This window comes from Scyliorhinus canicula, chromosome 12, assembly GCF_902713615.1.
Source record: "Scyliorhinus canicula chromosome 12, sScyCan1.1, whole genome shotgun sequence".
Taxonomy (NCBI): domain Eukaryota; kingdom Metazoa; phylum Chordata; class Chondrichthyes; order Carcharhiniformes; family Scyliorhinidae; genus Scyliorhinus; species Scyliorhinus canicula.
In genome coordinates this window covers 108,661,963-108,685,921 of record NC_052157.1, presented here as the reverse complement: position 1 = coordinate 108,685,921, position 23,959 = coordinate 108,661,963, and the positions used below count along the sequence as shown (strand labels likewise).

The following is a 23,959-nucleotide window of genomic DNA, read 5'->3' as shown; positions in this document are numbered from 1 at the left end:
GAGAATCACCCGAGAGCTGCTGTAAAAAGAGAGAGAAAGAGAGCGGGGTTGTGAAAGGGAAGAAGGAAGCGCTGTGCTGTCTGCAGTCAGCCCGGGCAGGCAGGGGTTAAGTTAGGAGGAGGAGGGACGCCTTTTCCGTCGCTAGGGAGAGGGATCGGTAGGAAACACAAGTATGTGACTGTAAACACCGTGTCCAGGAGGGCGTGAGGCCCCTTTAAGCACCTCTCCCCGACCTCGGCACGGTGGCTCCAGGCTCCGGGATCAGCACCTGGACCCCAGGGAAAGACTCTGGACAAAGTTTGCGATTAAAGGGAAAGGTCTCCGAGGCCCAGTGTAATGTGAGTTGGAGCCAAGGGCATATTAAGACCCCCCGCCCGCCCCAGGTGGAAATATGCTGTGATTCTTGTCAAACTGCACAAGGCATGGCCAACGCTCACAATATCCAATCAGCCACCGCCAAGAGCATTCGTCCCTTTAAATCCAGCGAGGAGTACCTGTTCGCCATGAAGGAGGACCTGGCCGAGTGGCTGAATGAGCTGTACGGGCTGGAGATGGCACTGGAGGGCTTCATGGAGGGGCTGGAAACAGGCTGGGTGCTGTGCCAGCATGCCAACAATGTGACCAGGGTGGCCCAGGACTTCTCCCGGGACTACCCCCAACTGCTGTCCAAACTGAAGCTGCCACAGAGCGGGGTCACCTACACTACCACTGCCCAGCCTGGCACCTTCCTGGCCCGGGACAACGTCTCCAACTTTATCCAATGGTGCCGTAAGGAGCTGGAGATTAAAGGTGAGCAGCACACCCGCGCGCTGACTTTAGATTTTAACCTGTAGCTTTCAGAGGTATCCTAGTCGAAGGATCACTTAGATCCGAAAGGTTAACTCTGTTTCTCCCTCCACAAATGCTGCCAGGACTGCTGGGTTTTTCCAGCATTTTCTGTTTTTGTTTCAAATCCCAACATCCTGTAGTGCTTTGCATTTATTTGAGTGACATGGGTTAAGGTGGGGGATTTCTATGAGGCCTGTTCTGTGCAAGTAATATTCTTTCCCAATCTCTTTCTATCCTATGTGCCCCCCCCCCCCTCCGCCCACCCATCTTGCCAGGATACACTCCCATGCCAATAATACCAATAAGGGTCCGCCCGAGTCACTATTCCTGAGCTATAGGGGTGAACATAAGAACTAGGAGCAGGAGTAGGCCATCTGGCCCCTTGAGCCTGCTCCACCATTCACTGAAATCATGGCTGATCTCTGGTGGACTCAGCTCCACTTTCCGGCCCGAATACTATAACCGTTAAGTCCTTTATTCTTCAAAAAACTGTCTATCTTAATCTTAAAAACATTTAACGAAGGAGCCTCAACTGCTTCACTGGGCAAGGAATTCCATAGATTCATAACCCTTTGGGTGAAGAAGTTCCTCCTCAACTCAGTCCTAAATCCACTTCCCCTCATTTTGAGGCTATGCCCCCTAGTTCTGCTTTCACCCACTAGTGGAAACAACCTGCCCACATCTATCCTATCTATTCCCTTCATAATTTTATATGTTTCTATAAGATCCCCCCCACCTCCTTCTAACTTCCAACGAGTACAGTCCCAGTTTACTCAACCTCTCCTCGTAATCCAACCCCTTCAGCTCTGGGATTAACCTAGTGAATCTCCTCTGCACACCCTCCAGCACCAGTACATCCTTTCTCAGGTAAGGAGACCAAAACTGAACACAATACTCCAGGTGTGGCCTCACTAACACCTTATACAACTGCAGCATAACCTCCCTAGTCTTAAACTCTATCACTCTAGCAATGAAGGACAAAACTCCATTTGCCTTCTTAATTACCTGTTGTATCTTTTTGCGACTCATGCACTAGCACACCCAGGTCTCTCTGCACAGCAGCATGTATTAATATTTTATCATTTAAATAATAATCCCTTTTGCTGTTATTCCTACCAAAATGGATAACCTCACATTTGTCAACATTGTATTCCATCTGCCAGACCCTAGCCCATTCACTTAACCTATCCAAATCCCTCTGCAGACTTCCAGTATCCTCTGCACTTTTTGCTTTACCACTCATCTTGTCGTCTGCAAACTTGGACACATTGCACTTAATCCCCAACTCCAAATCATCTCTGTAAATTGCGAACAATTGTGGGTCCAACACTGATCCCTGAGGGACACCACTAGCTATTGATTGCCAACCAGAGAAACACCCATTAATCCCCACTCTTTGCTTTCTATTAATTAACCAATCCTCTATCCATGCTACTATTTTACCCTTAATGCCATGCATCTTTATCTTACGCAGCAACCTTTTGTGTGGCACCTTGTCAAAAGCTTTCTGGAAATCCAGATATACCACATCCATTCGCTCCCCATTATCTACCGCACTGGTAATGTCCTCAAAAAATTCCACTAAATTAGTTAGGCACAACCTGCCCTTTGTGAACCCATGCTGCATCTGCCCAATGGGACAATTTCCATCCAGATGCCTTGCTATTTCTTCCTTGATGATAGATTCCAGCATCTTCCCTACTACTGAAGTTAAGCTAACAGGCCTATAATTACCCGCTTTCTGCCTATCTCCTTTTTTAAACAGTGGTGTCACGTTTGCTAATTTCCAATCCACCGGGACCACCCCAGAATCTAGTGAATTTTGTTAAATTATCACCAGTGCATTTGCAATTTCCACAGCCATCTCTTTTAGCACTCTGGGATGCATTCCATCAGGGCCAGGAGACTTGTCTACCTTTAGCCCCATTAGCTTGCCCATCACTACCTCCTTAGTGATAACAATCATCTGAAGGTCCTTACCTGTCATAGCCTCATTTCCATCAGTCACTGGCATTTGTGTCTTCCACTGTGAAGACCGACCCAAAAAACCTGTTCAATTCCTCAGCCATTTCCTCATCTCCCATTATTCAATCTCCCTTCTCATCCTCTAAAGGACCTATAAAGGGTGGTATGCTATTTAACTGTGACAGGCATCACAGAAGATATGATCCTTTCTTCTTTCCTCTGGTTCCCTCCATTTTAAGTTGCTCACCCAAAACGTCATTGGGTTTCAATCAAAGGTCATCCTCCGGGAACATTAACTTGCCTCGTTCTCTCCACGGATGAGCCCTGACCTCCCAACTCTTTCCGAAGATGTCCGCATTTTAATTTTAGCAGTTTGGTTATGAAAAAAGAAGTCAGGGGGAAATAAAACATTGCATTTATATTGCGTCTTTCACACCCCCGATCACCCTAACAATGAAGTATTTTGGAGTGTGAAACGTAAGAAATGCTGCAGCCAGTTTGTTCACAGTAAGTGCCCACAAACAGCAATGTGATCAATGACCAGGCAAATTAGGAACATAGAAACAGGAGTAGGCCATTCAACCCTCGAGCCTGTTCCACCATTTAATGAGACCATGGCCAATCTGTGGCCTAACTCCATGGGCTGGATTCTCTGCAGCCCCACGCCAAAATTTCCCGATGGAATCAGGCCCGGCGCCACTACGCCGATTCTCTGGGCCCTGAATATCCGCGCGTCTGTGAATCACGCCGCGCAGCTGGGGGGGGGGGGGGGGGGGGGGGGGGGCATTGCCAGAGGCCCGCCCAGCGATACTCCGCTCTGGACCGGCCGAGTTCCTGACGGTGTGGAACTAACATGGTATGGCCGGTCGGGATGCTAGTGTGGTTGGCGGCGGGGGGATCGGGCACCGGGGGGGTGTGGGCCTTATGGCTGGCCGGGGGAGAGATTGGACTGGACGGATCCTTGGGCACACGACCGATCGGGTGGGCCTAGTTTCTTTGTGTGGATCCGCCATCCAAGTCCCCCATGGCAATCGGCGAGGCCGCCGCTTTGCGCATGCGCTGACTCCAAACCGGAAGTGCGGGGGCCCATATCCGCAGCCAAAGCTGCGAGAAGCACTCCAGGTCCCTGCTAGCCCCCTGCAGGTAAGTGAATCGGATTGATTTGTTTTCAGGAAACTGGGGAGTGCAATGCCTGCATTCTTACGCCGGCATGGGGACATAGCCCCATTTTCGGAGAATCCAGCCTCATTTACTTGCCTTTGGCCCATTTCCCTTAATATCTTTGCTTAATAAAAATGTATTCATCTCAGATTCAAAATTACTAATTTTCCAGCTTCAACTGCTTTTGTGGGAGAGACTTGCAAAGTGAAGAAATGCTTCTGAACCTCTCTCCTGAATGGTCTAGCCCTAATTTTTAGACAATGCCCCCAAGGTTTAGAATCCCTAACCAATCTACCCTGTCTTTCCCTGTTAATATCTTCAATTCTTCGATCGGATCAGCCCTTAACCTTCTAAATTCTCGTGAAGACAGGCCTAATTTGTGTAATCTCTCCTTGTAACAACCCCCTCGTCCATCATTTTAGTAAAGCTACGTTACACTCCCTCCAGGGCCAAAATATCCTTCCTAAGATGAGGTGCCCCAAACTGCTCACAGTGCGCCAAGTGGGGTCTACCCAAGGATCTGTAAAGCTGCAGCATAACCTCTTGTGTCTTTATACTGTTTAAACTGTTTTCAAAGTTAGGCTGAGGGATAAATCTTGCCTGGGACAGCAAGGTCAGCTCCCCCAGTTGACTTTGAAATAACCATATGACTTTCCAAATCGTTCACACCAACAATTTATATTTATAAATCACCAGCAATATAATAAAACACTATGTGAGGCTTCATAGCAGCAGCATAGGGCAAAATGTGATGGTGAGTCCCATAAAGAGATACAGGTACTAGGTTGAATGACCACAAGCTTGGACAAAGAGAGAGGTTTTAAAGATTATTTTACATCCACTTGAGAGGGCAGATGGGGCCTCGCTTAAATGGCTCATCTGAAAAATGACACTCCCAATATTGGATTTGGGTTTATTGTCACTTTTACCGAGATACAGTGCAAAGTATTGCTCTGTGTACATTCCAGAGAGATTGTTCCATACATGAAAAACATAGGAAATAATGATAAACAAGAAGGCCACCATAATACCAGTACCAAAGAAGAACAAGGTAGCCTGTCTCAACGACTACCGACCCGGTGGCCCTAACTTCTGTTCTCATGAAATGCTTCGAGCGGCTGGTCATGAGAAGGATCACTGCCAGCCTCCCAGACGGTCTCGAACCACTGCAGTTTGCCACTCACTGCAGCAGACGCTATCTCACTGGCTCTGCAATCAACACCTCGACAACAAGGACACCTATGTAAGACTGCTGTTCATAGACTACAGTTCCGCCTTCAACACCATTATCTCAACAAGACTAATAACCAAACTCTGCAATCTTGGACTTCACCCCTCCCTGTGCAGCTGGATCCTGGACTTCCTCACCAACAGACCGCAATCTGTCAGGATAGGCAACAGCACCTCCTCCACATTAGCCCTCAACACCGGAGCCCCGCAAGGATGTGTGCTCAGTCCTCTACTGTACTTCCTATACACACATGACTGTGTGGCAACATTTAACTCCAACTCAATCTATAAGTTTGCGGATGATACGACTATGGTGGGCCGCATCTCAAACAACAACAAATCAGACTACAGAAGGGAGATAAATCAGTTGGTTGCATGGTGCACCGAAAACAACCTCTCTCTAAATGTTGGAAAGACCAAGGAACTGATCATCGACTTCAGGAAGCGCAGCACGACACACACTCCCGTCTGCATCAATGGCTCCAAAGTGGAGATCGTCAATAGCTTCAAGTTCCTGAGGGTCACCATCACCAACAGTCTGTCCTGGTCCATTCACATTGATGGAACAGTCAAGAAAGCCCAACTCTCTACTTCCTACGGAAGCTAAGGAAATTTGGCATGTCTGCATCGGCTCTCACAAACTTCTACAGATGTGCGATAAAGAGTATCCTATCCGGCTGCATCACAGCCTGGTATGGCAACTGCTTGGTCCAAGATCGCAAGAAACTGCAGAGTGTGGTGAACTCAGCCCAACGCATCACACAAGCTTGCCACCCCCCACAGTGATTCTGTCTACACCTCCCGCTGCCTCAGGAAGGCAGACAGCATTATCAGAGACCTCTCCCACCCACCCAGGCATTGCCTTCTTCCAGACCCTTCCATCAGGCAGAAGGTACAGAAGTCTGAAGACTCGACAATCCAGACATAGGAACAGCTTCTCCCCACAGCTACTAGACTCCTCAACGACTCCCCCTTGGTCTGATCTGTTCCCTGTAAGAACACGATTCACGACGCCCTATGCTGATCTTGCACGTGTATTTGCTTTGTTTGGCCCCTTGTTCCGCACTGTAACCAATCACTGTTTTGTCGATGTACCATTTGTCAATGTTCCCTGTTGATTATTCTTGTATCTGCTATGTCCGTACTGTGTACGTTCCTCGGCCGCAGAAAAATACATTTCACTGTACTTTGGTACGTGTGACAATAAATCAAATCAAAGCAAAATACACAAAGTAAATACATAGACATCGGGTGAAACATACGGAGTGTAGTGCTGGACAGTAGAGAAGATGCATGGAGAAATCAGATCAGTCCATAAGAGGGTCATTCAGGAGTTTGGTAACAGCGGGGAAGAAGCTGTTTTTGAATCTGTTTATGCATGTTCTCAGACTTTTGTATCTCCTGCCCAATGGAAGAGGTTGGAAGAGGTAATAACTCAGCGGGGAGGTGTCTCTGATTATGCTGCCCGCTTTCCCATGGCAGCGGAAGGTGTAGACGGAGTCAATGGATGGGAGGCAGGTTTGCGTGATCGACTGGGCTGTGTTCACGACTGTCTGTAGTGTCTTACGGTCTTGGGCCGAGTAGTTACCATACCAGGCTGCAATGCAGTCAGATAGGATGCTTTCTATGGTGCATCTGTAAAAATTGGTAAGAGTCAATGTGGACATGCCTAGTTTCCTGAGGAAGTATCGGCACTGTTGTGTTTTCTTGTGCCGTACTCTCAGGGAAACCTGCTTTAAGCTGGTCAGAGAGCACACAGCAGTATTGCAAAGTAGAGTATAAAACCTTCATCAGCTCTCTGCCCTGAGGGCAGGTCCCACCTAAATGGACCACAACGTGCACCGCAGGTAGGGCAAGGAGGCAGATCCCAAATTTCACCCCAGCTGGAATGGGGATGGGATCCCATGTGGTTGGCACAAATCTGATCCACACCAGCCATCTGCACCCCCTGCAAAGGGGTTCATGTTGCCATGGCAACATACAATTTTACATGCATGTGGCTAACTAGGACTCTCTTGTTGTCTTACTGTCCAATAGCAACATAGGGAGCAAGAGTAGGCCATTAGGCCCATTAAGCCTGCTTCAATATTCAATGAGACCATGGCTGATGTTCTATCTCAACTCCATTTTCCTGCACGATCCCCGTGTCTCTTGATGTCATTAGTATCCAGAAATTGATGTCTGTCCAGAGCATCCTCAATGATTGAACCACAACCATCTGGGATGGTCAATTCCAAAGATCCACCACCCTCCTCCTCTCAGAAATGACCTCCTCCGTTATTCTGGGACTGTGTCCACTAACAGGACTAAGTCCCAACTCCTCGAGGTACACAGGAAACGGTAAAGTCCACAGATAACCACAGGGGCCTAGTTGCAGTTCACTGCGAGTTAATGAGGTCAAGATCTTGACAATTTGCATTTTTAACAGTAAAACATCTGAGGCACTTGGAAGGAGCAAATTATCAAACAAAATTTGACACCGAAGGGCAGCACGGTGGTACAGTGGTTAGCACTGCTGCCTCACGGCACCGAGGACCCGGGTTCAATCCCAGCCCCGGATCACTGTCCGTGTGGAGTTTGCACATTCTCCCCTGGTCTGCGTGGGCCTCACCCCCACAACCCAAAGATGTGCAGGGTAGGTATTGACCATGCTAAATTGTCCCTTAATTGAAAAAAAAGAGAATTGGACACTTCAAATTTATATATACATATATTACGTGGAACAGTGGATAGCACTGCTGCCTCACGGCACTGAGGACCTGGGTTTGAATCCCGGCCCTAGGTCACTGTCCGTGTGGAGTTTGCACATTCTCCGCGCGTCTGTGTGGGGTTCACCTCCACAACCCAAAGATGCGCAGGCTAGGTGGATTGGCCACTCTAAATTGCCCCTTAATTGGGAAAAAAAATAATTCGATACTCTAAATTTATAAAAAAATATATGTACATATATTTAAAAAATTGACACTGAGCAACTCAAATAAATATGGGACGGATGACCAAAAGCACAGCCGAAGAAATAAGTTTCGGTTTCAACCTCTGCACCTCTTGTTCTTTAAGAGGGGGAATTCCAGATCTTAGGACCTAAGCAGCTCTACCTAGGGCCATTCCCCTGTCCCCATGCATTGATCATGGCCGACCCACCTTACCTGCAAATCGGTGTACTATGGGAGGAAACTGGAGCACCGGGAGGAAACCCACGCAGACACTGGAAGAACGTGCAAACTCCACATAATGACCCACGGTCAGAATCGAACCCGTACCCGTGGCGCTGTGAGGCGACAGTGCTAACCACTGTTTCACCGTACTGTGCTAAAGTCATGCTCCACCTGTGGTGGAGTGATGGAAACCAGGGATGCTCAAAAGGTCCGAATTGGAGGAATGAAGATATCTCAGAGGGTTGTCGGTTGGTGGAGATTACAGAGATGGGGGGACATTACAGATAAGGGGCTGGTTTAGCTCACTCAGCTAAATCGCTGGCTTTTAAAGCAGACCAAGCAGGCCAGCAGCACGGTTCGATTCCCGTACCAGCCTCCCCCGACAGGCGCGGGAATGTGGCGACTAGGGGCTTTTCACAGTAACTTAATTGAAGCCTACTTGTGACAATAAGCGATTTTCATTTTTTTTTTCATTTCATAAGGCTATGCAAAAGATGAGACTTTTCAAATTGTGTCATTGCTGGGCTGGGATACAGTGTAGGTGAGCGAGCACAGGTTGAACAGTATTGGTGTGAGTTAAGGCACTTTGGGCAGAATGGGCTCAGGCTGGTTTACAGAGGGTGCAAGGTGAGAGATCACGAAAGCATTGGTAACAAAGACCTGGATGTAAACTTCAGCGCAGATGAGCTGAGGCTCGAGGAGAATCAGGTGATGTTAGAAACGTGAAAGTAGGTGAACTTGATGGAGGTGAGGAAATTAGATCAGAAATCCAGGTCAAGGTCAAAAGTGAGACGAATGCTACAAACATTCTGGGCAGGGAGATTGATGAGCTCAGCCAGTATTGAATACAGATTCCCGTGGGGAAAGAAGACAATAGATGGGATTCTTCAGCCTTCCCACCAGCGGGATCTTCCAGTGCCATCTGAAGTTGACCCACACCATGGTGGTTTCCCCGGCTGTGGGGTGAGAGAGCCACTCAAAACTCAGTTAACATTAGCGGGACCTGAAGATCCTACCGGTGGCCAATGCTGCCTCCACCACAGGAAAATGCGCCAGGAGGAGGAGATTATGGCTAATCCTGTACTGAATGTCTGAAAAGCAGTGTAACAAACAAAAACATAATTGCATTTAGATAGCACCTTTAACATAGAAAAATGTCCAAAGGTACCTCACCAGGGTTGCTATCGGACAAAAATCTATGTCAAGCCTCGCCTGTTGAGGCACATCCTCCAATATTGGTACGGGGTTGATAGAGCAGGGGAGTGGGCCTAGGTAGAGTGCTCTTTCAGATGGTCAGTGCAGACTCGATGGGCCAAATGGCCTCCTTCTGCACTGTAGGGATTCTATGGTCCCCGAAGATACCAGAAATGGATTTGAGGTGGCACCAAAGGCCTGAATTGAAAGAATGAGTCTTTGGAGCTTTTTATGGATGGCGGAGGTCACTGAGCTGGGCAAAGGGCAAGGCTCTGGAAGGCTCTGTATATGAGAATAAGAATTAAAAATTTTGTGGTGAACCAATAGTTAACATCGGTCCCGTTTCCATATTTAATTGCAGATTAGCCTTTGGCAGGAGTTGCTGACAATTTAGTCTTTAACTTTAGAAAATGTCCGATTATTTCTGTGTTGGAAACCTCCTGTTGTCTTTCCACCCCTGCCATAGTACTGAAACAGCCTCTGTCAAAGTCACATACAGCACCCTATCTCACTGTGACTGTGGGAAATTATCCTTCTTGTCCTGTCCACGGTCTTCAGTGCAGTTGGCCACACTATCATCTTCCAATGGATTTATTTTTAAATTCCTTCTGGTCTCCCAATCTCTGTAAACCAGCTCCAGTCTTATAACTCTACATCCCCTCGCCTCAGCATAAGAATATAGAAATTAGGAGCAGAAGTAGGCAATTCAGTACTTTGAGCCTGCTCCACCATTCAATCAGTAGTGGCTTTTCACAGTAACTTCATTGCAGTGTTAATGTAAGCCTACTTGTGACAATAAAGATTATTATTAAAGATCATGGTTAATCTCTTCCCGGTCTCAAATCTGCTTCCCCACTTGTTGCCCATATCCCTTTAACCCATTATATATATCGATCTCCTTCTTGAAACCATTTAATGACTCAAATTCCACCGCACTATGGTGCAGCGAGCTGCACAAATACACCCTCTCGAGAAATGGCTCCTCCTCATCTCAGTTCTAAATCTACCGCCGCTCATTCAAGACCTCTGCACTCCTCTAATTGTGACCTCCCACTTTATCACTATGCCTTCAGCTGCCTAGACACTGAGATGTGGCATTCCCTCCCTAAATCTCTCCGCCTCTTTACCACTCCTCCTTTAAGACCCTTTCTAAAACCCACCTCTTTGACTGAGCTTTGATCATCTGCTCTAACGTCTGCCCAGTGACGTTCAAATTAAGTGTCTTGGGATGGTTTCCTAGGTGCTATATAAACGCACATTTTTCTTGTTGAGGCCGATAGCTTTTATTTACTGTTCGATCTAATGCAAAAACTGAGCCAATAAAGAGCACTCATTCAGCACCGTGCACTATGGTGGGGATGGAACCACCCTTCCTGTAATTCAGTGAGGCAATTGAAAGGACAGAAGTCTTTGTTATTGCTTTAAAAAATAACAATGCTGTCGATGCTTTTAAAACGGCACTGTCTTTACCAAAGGAGAGTTTTTCAAATTACTTTTCTGTTTGCAAACACAATTGAAACAGCCATCTCACAACAAGGTGTGCTATCGTAGGAGAAAATAAACTTGAGAGTCTGTGCGCACCAGTGTCATTTAAAGCTTTCTGGGTAGTAGCAAAGAGCAGTCAAAAAAGCTAATGGAATGTTTGTTTTTATCAAGGAGGCTGGGGCACAAAGTGAAGGAAGTTACGCTTCAGTTGTATCGAGCCTTGGTCAGACCTCATGTACTGTACTCAGTTTTGGCTCCACGCCATCCCAGGGGAGAGAGCGTTGCTCTGGAGAGGGTACATCGCAGATTCACCAGAATAAGAAAAAGGCTTAGAGAGTGACATTGAGGAGAAATGTACACAAATGTGCACAATCTTGACTGGTGTTTCCTTGAGTCTAAATGATTGAGAGGCCATTTAATTAAAAGACTATCTGGTTTAAGAGGGTAGTTACAGAAAAACAAAATATTTTGCGAGGAGGATCATTAAGGGGACAGAATCAAAAAATGAGAGCCAGGTCATTCAGGAGGGAAATCAGGAAGTAATGTTTCTCACACACACAGAACTCTTGAACTCCTCATTCCACCCCCCCCCCCCCCCCCCCCCCCAACCTCCCCGTAGATTCCTGGGACAGTGGGGGTATTCGAGATTGAGATGATCAGGATTTTATTGGGTATCTGAGCATTGGTGAGTGAATAGATGAGCTACAGATTAGTACTTGACTGCTTTGTGGGGCTGAATGGCCTACTCCCAGTGTACTTGTGCATTATGCCTGGGAATTTCCCAGCGACATGGAAGAAGCGCCACTGAAGAATTACACCAGACGGCTCGCAAACTCACAAACGCATGATGTTACAAACGCAGGAGACCATTCAGCTCATTGTGTCAGACGCAGCCCTTCAGAGGAGCAATTCATCCAGTCCCGCTCCCCCCGATTCTCCCCGAAACTCTGCCTTTTTTTTTCAGATAATAATCCAAGTCTCTCTTAAATGCTTTGATTGAACCTGTTTCCGTCACACTCTCTCCAACAGCACAGTCCAGATCCTAACCTCTCGCTGCGTTCCAACTATTTTCCTCACGCCGCCATTGCTGTTTCTTGTGCCAATTGCCTCAGATCTCTGCCTTTTGCCCTCGATCCTTCCACCAATGGGAACAGCGTTTGCCTACATGATCCCCCACTTCCCTGTGCTTTCGCTGGAGGAGGGCTCTCACCAGCAACAGCTACCCGTCTGGCAGCCGCAGGCCACCAACCGAAGAGGTGAAAACTTCAATCAGGGCCCACTTGGGTGCATGAGTGGAGCAACAGAAATGCCGCACAAGTAAAGAGCAGAGTCAGGAATCAGAGCAAGTGTCATCGTCATCCCTTCGACTAACAGGCCCTCAGGTCAGGAAAGGAAGCAAAATGGCAGGGCTCTGGGCAGCATCATTCGACTGATCAAATTAAACCGAGCACCAAAACAAGAAGGGAGAATAACCAATACAAATCCTGTAGCGCGAAAGGAGAAAGGATTCATTGCGGCCAAATACAGACTATTCGGAAACAAGATACAGTAAATGATGAACAGAGGCTCAAAGAAGGACCAGTAGAAACTATAGCCAGAGGCATGAACCATGACAGTACTTTAGTATATTTGTAACATTGTACAGCAGTGAGAGAGTAGGTGAGGAAATGCAAACGAAATAGAAAATGAGGATGAGTCTAATGCAGTATAATAAATCATTCCTTTCCTAGTGAATGCAAGGAGAAAGTACAGAGCACCGTGCTCTCTCTCTCAGTATTGTAGTGATGCTCTGAGCGTAACTGACCTCAGCATAAATCAGCAGGATGCCTGGAGCAGTCTGAAAGAGCGGAAAACAAATGAATCTCCGAGAGTAGTGAGAGAGCCAGGGGAGCAGATGTGTGAAGTAATATTGACTCTCTCAGAAATGACGGTCACCACTGGGGTACAGGGGGAGATTTTGTGGCACAGTGGCTTGCTGCCTCGGAGCCGGTCGCTCTGGGTTCAAGATCCACCCCAGGACTCGATAGCTGAGGAAAGTGCATTAACGCAGTCGAACAGATTATGCAGCAGGGCACGCGGCTGACCTGAGCAGGGTCAGGTCCCAAAATGGCACCACTCCAAGAATGTCTATAAATCCAGATGATTCAGCCTTTGTGTCTCTCTCTGTCCCCGCACTGATTAGAATTGACATCCATATTAGGCTCTCCAGTCAATTATCGCGCTGTGGAGGCCTCTCGAGATTTTATTAAGGGTAGTTTGCTTCTACCTCGGCAGGTTGCTGTCCACGTGTAGCAAGTTCCCGGCTTGAGAGGAAGAAGAGATTCCTGGTGTTGTTGTACCTGATGAATTCAGGTCTGAGTGTGAAACTATTATTGAAACCACATGCTGTGTCTAGGAGGTTATGCTTGATTAAATTGGCCAACAGCCTCCTGGTTTTAAAAAATTATGCATTCATTTACATGATGTGGGCTTCGCTGGTTAGGTCAGCATTTATTGCTCATCCCTGGTTGCCATTCAGAAGGTGGTGGTGTGTTGCCTCCCAAACCGCTGTAGTCCTTGAGGTGTAGGTGCTATTGGAGAGGGAGTTCCAGAATGTTGCCCCAGCGACAGTGAAGGAGCGACAATATATTTCCAAGTCAGGGTGGTGAGTGATTTGGAGGGGAACCTCCAGGTGGTGGGGTTCCCAGGTATCTGCTGCTCTTGTCGTTCTAGATGAAAGTGGTCGTGGGATTGGAAGGTGCTGTCTAAGGAAACTTGGTGAGTTCGTGCAGTGCATCTTGTAGATGGTACACATGCCTGCCACTGTTCGTTGGTGGTGGAGGGTTTGAATGTTTGTGGAAGTGGGAGAAATCACGTGGGTTGCTTTGTTCTGGATCGTGCCAAGCTTCTTGAGAGTTGTTGGAGCTGCACTCCACCAGACAAATGGAGAGTATTCCATTACGCTCCTCACTTGTGCATTGTACATAGTGGACAGGCTTTGGGGGGGGTCAGGAGGTGAGTTACTCACCATAGGATTCCTAGCCTTAGTCCAGTTCAGTTTCTGATCAATGGTAACCCCAAGGTGTTGATTGTGGGGGATTCAGTGATGGTAATGCCATTGGATGTCAAGGGGTGGTGGTTAGATCCTCTCTTATAGGAGATGGTCATTGCCTGGCACTTGTGTAGCGCGAATGTAACTTACCACTTGTTAGCCCAAGCCTAGTTATTGTCCAGGTCTTGCTGCACATGGACATGGACTACTTCATTATCTGAGGAGCCGTGAATGGTGCTAAACATTTTGCAGTCGTCTGCAACCATCCCCACTTCTGACCTTATGATGGAAGGGAGGTCATTGATGAAGGAGCTGAAGATGGTTGGGTCTAGGACACTACTGTGGAACTCCTGCAGTGATGCTCTGGAGTTGAGATGATTGACCTCCAACTACCACAACCATCTTCCTTTGTGCCAGGTATGGCTCCAACCACGGAGCGTTTTCCCCTTGATTCCCGTTGACTCCAGTTGATGCCATACTCTGTCAAATGCTACCCTGATTGTTAAGGGCAGTCACTCTCACCTCACCTTTGTCCATGTTTGAACCAAGGCTGTAATGAGGTCAGGAGCTGAGTGACCCTGGCGGAACCCAAACTGAGTGTCCATGAGCAGGTTATTGCTGAGTATGTGCCGCTTGATAGCACTGTTGATGACTCCTTCCATCACTTTGCTGATGTTGGAGAGTAGACTGATAGGACAGTAATTGGCTGTGTTGGATTTGTTCTGTTTTCAGTGTACAGGACACACCCGAGCAATTTTCCACATTGCCGGGTAGATGCCAATGTTCTAGCTGTAATGGAACAGCTTGGCTTGGGGTGCGGCAACTTCTGGAGCACAAGTCTTCAATACTATTGCCGGAATATTGTCAGGACCCATAGCCTTTGCAGTATCTAGTGCCTTCAGCTGTTTCTTGATATCACGTGGAGTTAATTGTATTGGCTGAAGACTGACATCTGTGATGATGGGGACCTCCGGAGGAAACCAAGCTAAACTGGATCATCCACTCGGCATTTCTGGCTGAAGATTATTGCAAATGTCTCAGCCTTGTCTTTTGCACGTATATGCTGGGCTCCTCCATCATTGAGGATGGGGATATTTGAGGAGCCTCCTCCAGTGAGTTGTTTAATAGTCCACCACCATTCACGGCCGGATGTGGCAGGACTGCAGAATTTAGATCTGATGCGTTCGTTATGGAATAGCTTAGCTCTGTCTATTATTTGCTGCTTATGCTGTTTGGCACACAAGTAGTCCTGTGTTGTAGCTTGAAAAGGATGACACCTAATTTTTCGGTATGCCTGATGTTGCTCCGGCAGACTCTCCTGCACTCTTGATTCAACCAGGGTTGATCCCCTGGCTTGGTGGTAATGATAGAGTGGGGGATATGCAAGGCCATGAGGTTGCAGATTGTGGTTGAATGCAATTCTGCTACTGCTGATGGCCCACAGCGCCTCATGGATGCCCAGTCTTGAGTTGCTAGATCTGTTTGAAGTCTAGCCCATTTAGCATGGTGATAGTGCCACACAACACGATGGAGAGTATCCTCAATGTGAAGACGGAACTTTGTCTTCACAAGGACTGTGTGGTGGTCACTTCTACTGATACTGTCATGGACAGATGCACCTGCAGCAGGCAGATTGGTGAGGATGAGGTCAAGTATCAGTTATGCCCTTTAGGACCCAGCTAGCTCAGTCTGTGGTGGTATTACCAATACCACTGTTGATGATGGACATTGAAGTCCCCTATCCGGAGCATATTCTGCGTCCTTTTCACCCTTGGTCCTTTCTCCAAGGGGTGTTCAACATGGAGGAGTACTGATTCATTAGCTGATGGTGGCCGGTACGTGGTAATCAGCAGGAGGTTTCCTTGCCCAGGTTTAATCTGAAGCCATGAAACGTCATGGTGTCCAGGGACGGTGTTGAGGACTCCCTGGGGAACTCCAGATAAATGCAAGTCTTTCTTTCTTTTTGTAAACAAAATAAAAACCCGGAGGGAGGGAGAACCGGCCGTAACGGGCTGGATTCCCCGCTGCCCCAGCTACGCGTTTCTCGGCATTGCGCCATTCGCTGGTGGCGGAATTCTCTCTTCCCACCGCTTGTCAATGGAGTTTTCCATTGAAGTCACCACACGCTGCCAGGGGCGAGGGGGCGCTGCCAGAGGGAAGTGGGAATCCCGACGGTTGGAGAATTCCGGCCAAAGTTTCAAGTCAATGACCTTTCATCAGATAAAAGAAAATTACCGCGGATGCTGGAATCTGAAACGAAAGAGAAAATGCTGGAAAATCTCAGCAGGTCTGGCAGCATCTGTAGGGAGAGAAAAGAGCTAACATTTCGAGTCCGATGACTCTTTGTCAAAGCTAACAGACAGAGTAAGTGGGAAATATTTATACTGTGGAGTGAGAATGAAAGATGAGTCATAGCCACAGAAACCCAGGGAAACCGGGTACTAATGGCCACAGAAACCAAGGGGAAAGAGTGTTAATGGCAGTCCCCAGAGAGAACAAAAGATGTAAAAGGCCAAACAGCAGGGAAACTAACATCAGAGGATGAACTGTAGGTGTGGGGGGAGGGGAAGGGGGAAGCAAAGAGGAGAAAGGTTAAGGAAAAGTGGATCAGATTGGGAGAGGGGGGATTAAATATATATTAAGAAATAAGGAAATGGTAAAAGACAGTTAACATGAAATGGGATGAAAACAAATGGGTCAAGGTGGGGTAGTGCTGATCATCTGAAGTTGTTGAAATCGATGTTGAGACCGGAAGGCTGTAGCGTGCCTAACCAGAAGGTGAGGAGCGCGATTCTCCGCTCCCCACGCCGGGTGGGAGAATTGCGGGAGGGCCGGGTGACTCACGACACGCTGCCTTGGCACCCCCCGCCATTCTCCCACCACCCGTTTGGAGAATCGGCGCTCGCCGTTTTTCACGGCGACCGCCGATTCTCCGGCCCAGATGGGCCAAGCGGCCTGACGTTCCCCACCTGTTCACGCCGGCACACCTGGTCGCTGCCGTCGTGAACATGGTGCCAAAGCTTCGTTTGTGGCTTGTGGGGGGCGGAGAGGGGAGTGAGCACCACGGCCGTGCTCGGGAGGGGACTGGCCCGCGATCGGTGCCCACTGATCGTCGGGCCGGCGTCTCCAAGGGACGCACTCTTTCCCCTCCGCCGCCCCGCAAGATCAAGCCGCCATGTCTTGCGGGGCAGCGGAGGGGAAGACGGCAACCACGCATGCGCGGGTTGGAGCCAGCCAACCTGCGCATGCGCGGCTGACGTCACCTAGGCACCGCCGTCGCGTCATTCTCTGCGTGCCGCCTTGACGCAAGCGTCAAGGCCAGCGGCCGAGATTTACGGAACGCCGCTCCTAGCCCCCTAGAGGGGGGTGAATAGTGTGCGAGGAGCGGCCTCCGAGGCCATCATGAAACTCGGCCGAGTTCACGACGGCCTTCCCGATGCCACGTGGGAGCGGAGAATTCCGCCCGAGATGTTGTTCCTCCAGTTTGCGTTGAGCTTCAGTGGAACATTGCAGCAGGCCAAGAACAGACATGTAGGCATGGGAGCAGGGTCTTTTGTTAAAATGGCAAGCAACAGGGAGGTCAGGGTCCTGAATGCGCACAGACCGAAGATGCTCAGCAAAGCGATCACCCAGTCTGCGTTTTGTCTCTCCGATATTGAGGTGACCACATTGGGAGCAGCGAATGCAGTAGACCAAATTGGAAGAGATGCAAGTGAAACGCTGCTTAATCTAGAATGAGTGTTTTGGGCCTGGAATGTTAAGCATGGAAGAGTTAAAGGGGAAGGTGTTACACCTTCTGCGATTGCATGGGAAGGTGCCATGGGTGATGGGAGAGGTACTGGGTATGGTGGAGGAGTGGACTAGATTATCTCGGAGGGAACGGTCTCTGCGGAATGCTGACAGAGGGAGTGAAGGGAAGTTGTGTTTGGTGGTGGCATCACGCTGGAGTTGGCAAAAATGGCGGAGGATTATGCTTTGCATACGGAGGTTGGAGAGATTAAATGTGAGAATGATGGGGACTCTATCCTTGTCCTGGGAGGGAGTGGACACTTTCATTAGAACTGGACAACGTTCATAAAGCCACAGAGTTTTATTGCACAGAAAGAGGCCCTTCGGCCCATCGTGTCTGCATCGGCCTTCAAACACCTATTTATTCTCAACCCATTTTTCACCTCTTTGTCTGTACCCTTGTGCGCTACGGTGTTTCCAGTGCCCCTCTCTAACATCGTCCAGTTTTGATTGTAAAGGCATCATCTGAAATGTTGTATGGGATTTTCCATCGCCTGCTCCCCTGCCCCTCCCTCGCGTGGCAGGTTTTCCAATGGTGGAGGTGGTTTGTCATTGGCTGCTGGTGGGATCTTCCGATCCCACTGAGGTCTATGCCGTTTTGTGCAGCTTGCCCGCCCCATCGCCGGGGGGGGGGACCCAATGGGATGGGCTGGAAAATCCCAACTTGTTAACTTTATTTCCCGCCCCACAGATGCAGCCTGATTCCGTTTCTCGCATTTTGTTTTTTTCATTTCAGATTTTCAGCTTGCGCTATATCTTACTTTTGTTTTATTTACTAATAAACACCCTGACCATTGGTGCAAACCACACATTGTTGCTATGCTGGTGATGACACATGTTCTACTCCAGCAGAATGGTCAGATTGAATTGATTTTGGATCAGAGATTGGTGTGAAATTGGACTCGAGCAAGGTGTAAATCAGATGGAATCACATTTGTTACCTTATTTATAATTCACTCATGAGAAGCGGGCATCGCTGGGCCAGGCCTGCATTTATTGCCCATCTCTATTTGCCCTTGAGAAGGTGGTGGTGAACCGCCTTCTTGAACCGCTGCGGTCCCTATGGTGTATGTATACCCACTGTGCTGTTAGGGAGGGAGTTCCAGAATTTTGAACCTTTTATGATGCACGGCCCATATTCCGATCTAGAAAAGTCATCGGAATTGAGGATTGGCCAGGGGTGTGTCACTGTCAACCAATGAAATATATGTATCGAGTCCTTACCCAAGTCCAATTTCACTCCCTCTCCCACTGTATTCCTGTTGAGTCTGCACCTTCACTATTGTCTCAACTCAATGATTAATGTTCTGGATGAATTTCATATAATATAGTGTAAAATGGGGAAGTGAGAGGATGTTGGTGGTATGAATGGCTGCTCCTGCTCCATGGCTGTATTCCCAGATTGTAGTGATTTGACTGAGGAATTCCAGTTTGCATGAGATGGAGCTGGTGTGTCCCAGGTGTCCCAAGTTGACCACATGACGATCTTCTCCCTTCTTCTGCTGGGACAATTTGGTTCCACTGGTGTCAGATCCACTCTGGTATCCCACCAAAGTGTGAGACTGGATAGCAAATACCTGTGGTGAATGTAATATATGTGTATATATGATAATTCACACTGTCTTTGTAAAGCACTGTGGCGCTTCCTACCACTAGGTGGAGTAGCTCTGGGAGTACTCAGGAAATTGTACTGGGCTCCACCCTTGGCTCCGCCCACGACTCCTCCCCTAGTGCCGCTGTATAAATACCCTTGTCCAGAGTTAGCCTGAGTTCACTACGAGTTCATCAACGGGTAACAGGCTGGCTCTGAAGTAAGTCGATTAAAGCCTAGATTCATATCGGAAATACGTGTCTGGTGAATTGATGGTTCCATCAATACCTACGGTCAATTCCACAACAGAATACATCGCAGGCAATCTCTGTCCTCGTCCACATGCAAATAAATGTGCATTCTTGCAGGGATCACTGGATAATCATCCCCCTCACTGGCATCTCACCCTCACTGTCTCAGCGGCACCAAGGTCAATTGTCGTATCCTTGAAATTTAGTACCTCCAGTACCCCAACCTAACCTAGCTTTAACTTGACCAGAAACCTGAGCCTATGACAGTTCTGGCCTGAGTAACTCAGTTCTACATTAACTGGAGCTTTTACTTGAGCTATTGGCTTGAGCACCAATTTTAAAGGGACCAGAACAATTGAGAAAATGGAGGGATTGGATTCTAAAAAGCAATAGTGCAAATTGAGCATGTTAATAATGCCAACCTCACTGCATTATAAATCATGACAAAAGATCATGAAAATCAGGATATTTGGGGGGAAAAAATCAAGAGATGTTGGGAGGGATTCTCCGTCCCGCCGCACCAGAATTCTCCGTACCACCAGCCAAGCAATGGGGTTTCCCATTGTGGGCAGCCGCACGCTGTTGGTAAATCCCCAGAGGCGGATGCACTGCCGGCGAAGCGGAGGATCTTGCCAGCGGAGAATTCAGCCCGTTATTTTTTCAAACCCATACAAATTGATAGTGGTTTATAAACCCATTCGTGGTTCAGTCATTTACAAAACCTACGGCATCAGCCGCAAACACAGAAGTCGAGACCTTCCGCTGTTCACGCTGGCGGGATCTTCCAGTCCCATCGACGGTGCACCCCGCGCAGCAGCTTTCCTGGTGGCATGGAGTGGATTCAATGGAAATTGCATTGACAGCAGTGGGACCAAAAGATCAGCCACCGCCTCCTGCTGTGCAACACGTCACGCGGAGGCCAAAGAATCTCGCCTGGAATAGGAAGATCCCAGACTCGACCTTGTGATGATATACACTCATGTAGATAACGATGTACCCAATCTCTGACCAGCAGGTGGCAGTGTAAACCTACCTTGTGACTCTGTACCTCGAGGAATTGGGAGTTAGTCGTGTTAGTGGACAGTTATAAGACCATAAGACATAGGAGCAGAATTAGGACACTTGGCCCATCGAGTCTGCTCCGCCATTCAATCATGGCTGGTATTTTTCTCATCCCCATTCTCCTGCCATAACTCCTGATCCTCTTATTAATCAAGAACCTATCTATCTCTGCCTTAAAGACACTCAGTGAATTGGCCTCCACAGCCTTCTGCGGCAAAGAGTTCCACAGATTCCCCACCCTTTGGTTGAAAAGATTCCTCCTCATCTCTGTTTGAATAATCTCTGTTTTATACTAGCAGTTGTTCGAGGATAATGTGTTAGTGTTAATAGTTTTGTAATATATTTTTTCTACTTATCTTTACCGCAACGTGTTTTATAATAAATTACTTCAACTAGTCAAGAACTAGGGTCGGAATTCACCGCAATGCCCGACGCCGTTGTGAAACCCGGAGTGTTTCACGACGGCGTCGGAGGCCGCACCCTGCCCCCTATTCTTCCCTCCCCCCCCCCCCCCCCCTCCACGGGGGGCTAGGAGCGGCGTTCCGTAAATCTCGGCCGCCGGGCCTTGACGCTGGCGTCAAAGCGGCGCGCCGAGAATGACGCGGCCAACAGCGCCTAATTACGTCAGCCGCGCATGCGCAGGTTGGCCGGCTCCAACCCGCGCATGCGCAGTTGCCATATTCCCCTCCGCTGCCCCGGATGACGTGGGGGCTTGATCTTGCAGGGCGGCGGAGGGGAAAGAGTGCGTCCCTTGGAGATGCCGGCCCGACGATTGGTGGGCACCGATCGCGGGCCAGTCCCCTCCCGAGCACGGCCGTGGTGCTCGATCACCTCTCCGCCCCCCACAGGCCCCATACTCACCTTCTGCGTCATGTTCACGCCGGCAGCGACCAGGTGTGGTTGCCGCCGGCGTGAACAGGTCGGGAACGGCAGGCCGCTCGGCCCGCTCGGTCGCCGTGAAAAACATTTTGGGGGGGGGGTGGGAGAATCGCGGGGGGTGCCAGAGCGGCCCTCCCGCGATTCTCCCACCCGGCCTAGGGAGCGGAGAATCGCACCCTAGATGTTCTATTGTGTATCAGTCCTACTGGCCACAGCACAAGGACATGACAGACCTGTCCTCAGCCAAATCTGTCCACGAGCACTTACTGCAAGAGTGTCCAACTGGTAATTGAGACAAAGGAACCATGACAATCTTAAACCAATTAAACCCAGGGATTCTGACACTAATTCTGGCATCACTACTACCACCCTGTCCAGATTCAAAAAGACAGGATAGATACCAACTTGCATTTATATAGTGTCATCAACATAGTAAATGCTCCATAGGAGCATTATCAGGTAATATCCAACACGTTTCAGTCACATTGGGAGATAGTAGGACAGGGGGTCAAAGTTTGGCCAAAGAGGTAGGTTTTAAGGAGTTTCTTAAAGGAAGAGAGATAGAGAGGGCTAAGGAGGGGATTCCAGAACTGAGGGCTGAGTTGGGTAAGAGCAGGGCCAGTAATGTTGGAGTAATTGAAATGGGGGAAATCACAGTTGCGTCAGCAAGCTGCCTTGTGAAGGGGCTTATCGTCCACAATGGTGGCTGGGGTTGATGAGGCTATTTTAAAAATTTAGAACATTCTAAAGTTGCAAAGAGGGCACTTCAAGATCGAGTAGCCCTCAAGGCGATGGGCTGAATGGCCTCCTTCGGCACTGCATTGATTCTATGATTCTATTCTGCGAACAGTGTGTCAGCACCTGATCTTTAAGCACTGCCTGCGAGGTGCGGGGTAAGGGGACATCACATGGGCAGCACTCTCATTTCCTCCTCTTTAGATCAGTGGAAGGATAGGTCAGGGGGGTGGGGATATGTTTTGCTAACCAGCTGCACCCCTCCAGATCCTCCTTCCATTCTCTGCCCAGGCGATGCCCAACGTCCAGGCGGTAAAGAATGAGAGTTTCTTGTCTTTCCTGCTGTATGACTGCAAGTGTGAGAGGGACGATTAAAAGTGACTAATCGTTCTGCTTGGCTCTCATTTTGGCCTGGCAGTGATCAGTGTGCGGGGAATTACAGAATGACACCCTGCACCCGCGTGGTTTGGAAGTGATCTAAATTTAGGAGCTTTCCATCGTAAAATCTTTTCTAATTAATTATTTTCAACAGACCTTGGCAGATGAGAAATAAATGTCACAAATAATCAATCCACCAGTATGACTCTTTAAAGGGGCAATGTTAATAGGGATTATTCAGGTAGCATTAACATCTGTGATAACCAGGATCCATTCCAGCCTGATAATCTGATCACTGTACTGTACCACAACACTGGATAAAACAGCAGGCTTGTCCCAGAGCAGACATTAAACAGTAAATGTCACTGATTTGATTGGTAACAGTACATCACAGGAAAAGAAATCTATGAGCCACGGTCAATTGACTGACATTCGCACTCACCCTGCCTGAGGCTGATCACTGCCCCCGGTGATAGGCCTGTATGCACGAGTAGTTTCCCAGTGTTATACAGAGACAGACCTGGATCCCAGCAATATACACTATCCTCACCAGTATTGCTCCTCAGTGTTATCCAATCAGATCTATACCCACCAGTACTGTTGCTGTACCAGTAGTGTTATATAAGCAATATCCACCAGTACTGTACCTCAGTACAGTATTGATATAGATTGCTATTCAATACTGTTATATTATACATAGATAGAAGATAGAACAGTACAGCACAGAACAGGCCCTCCGGCCCTCGACGCCGTGCCGAGCAATGATCACCCCACTCAAATCCACGTATCCACCCTATACCCGCAACCCAACAACCCCCCCTTTTTAGGACACTACGGGCAATTTAGCATGGCCAATCCACCTAACCCGCACATCTTTGGACTGTGGGAGGAAACCGGAGCACCCGGAGCACATGACAGACATGTTCCCGGCAGTACTCTATCCCAGTGTTATGCAGTTCCCACCTTTACTATATCCCAGTTATACATTGACAGACATGTTCACACCAGTACCATACCAGAATATACAGACCTGTAGCCACCAATATTATATCATAGAATCCCTACAGTGCAGAAGGAGACCATTCCACCCATCGAATCTGCACCAGCCCTTGGATAGAGCACCCTGCTTAGGTCCACACACACACACCCTTTCCCCGTGACCCAGTAACCCCACATCACCTTTAGGACACTAAGGGGAAATTTTAGCGTGGCCAATCCACCTAAC

The 23,959-nt window shown here is 48.4% G+C and overlaps 1 protein-coding gene across 1 annotated transcript in view; it reads left to right on the top strand.

Moving 5' to 3' along the window:
• The first annotated feature begins 247 nt into the window (after positions 1–247).
• The window catches only part of LOC119974889 (GAS2-like protein 2A), a 75,940-nt gene continuing 52,228 nt past the window's right edge, over positions 248–23,959 (top strand). The window contains exon 1 of the mRNA XM_038814224.1: positions 248–789. Within this exon, the coding sequence (XP_038670152.1) occupies positions 423–789 (367 nt within the window). The 5' untranslated portion in view covers positions 248–422. The remainder of the gene's footprint in view (positions 790–23,959) is intronic.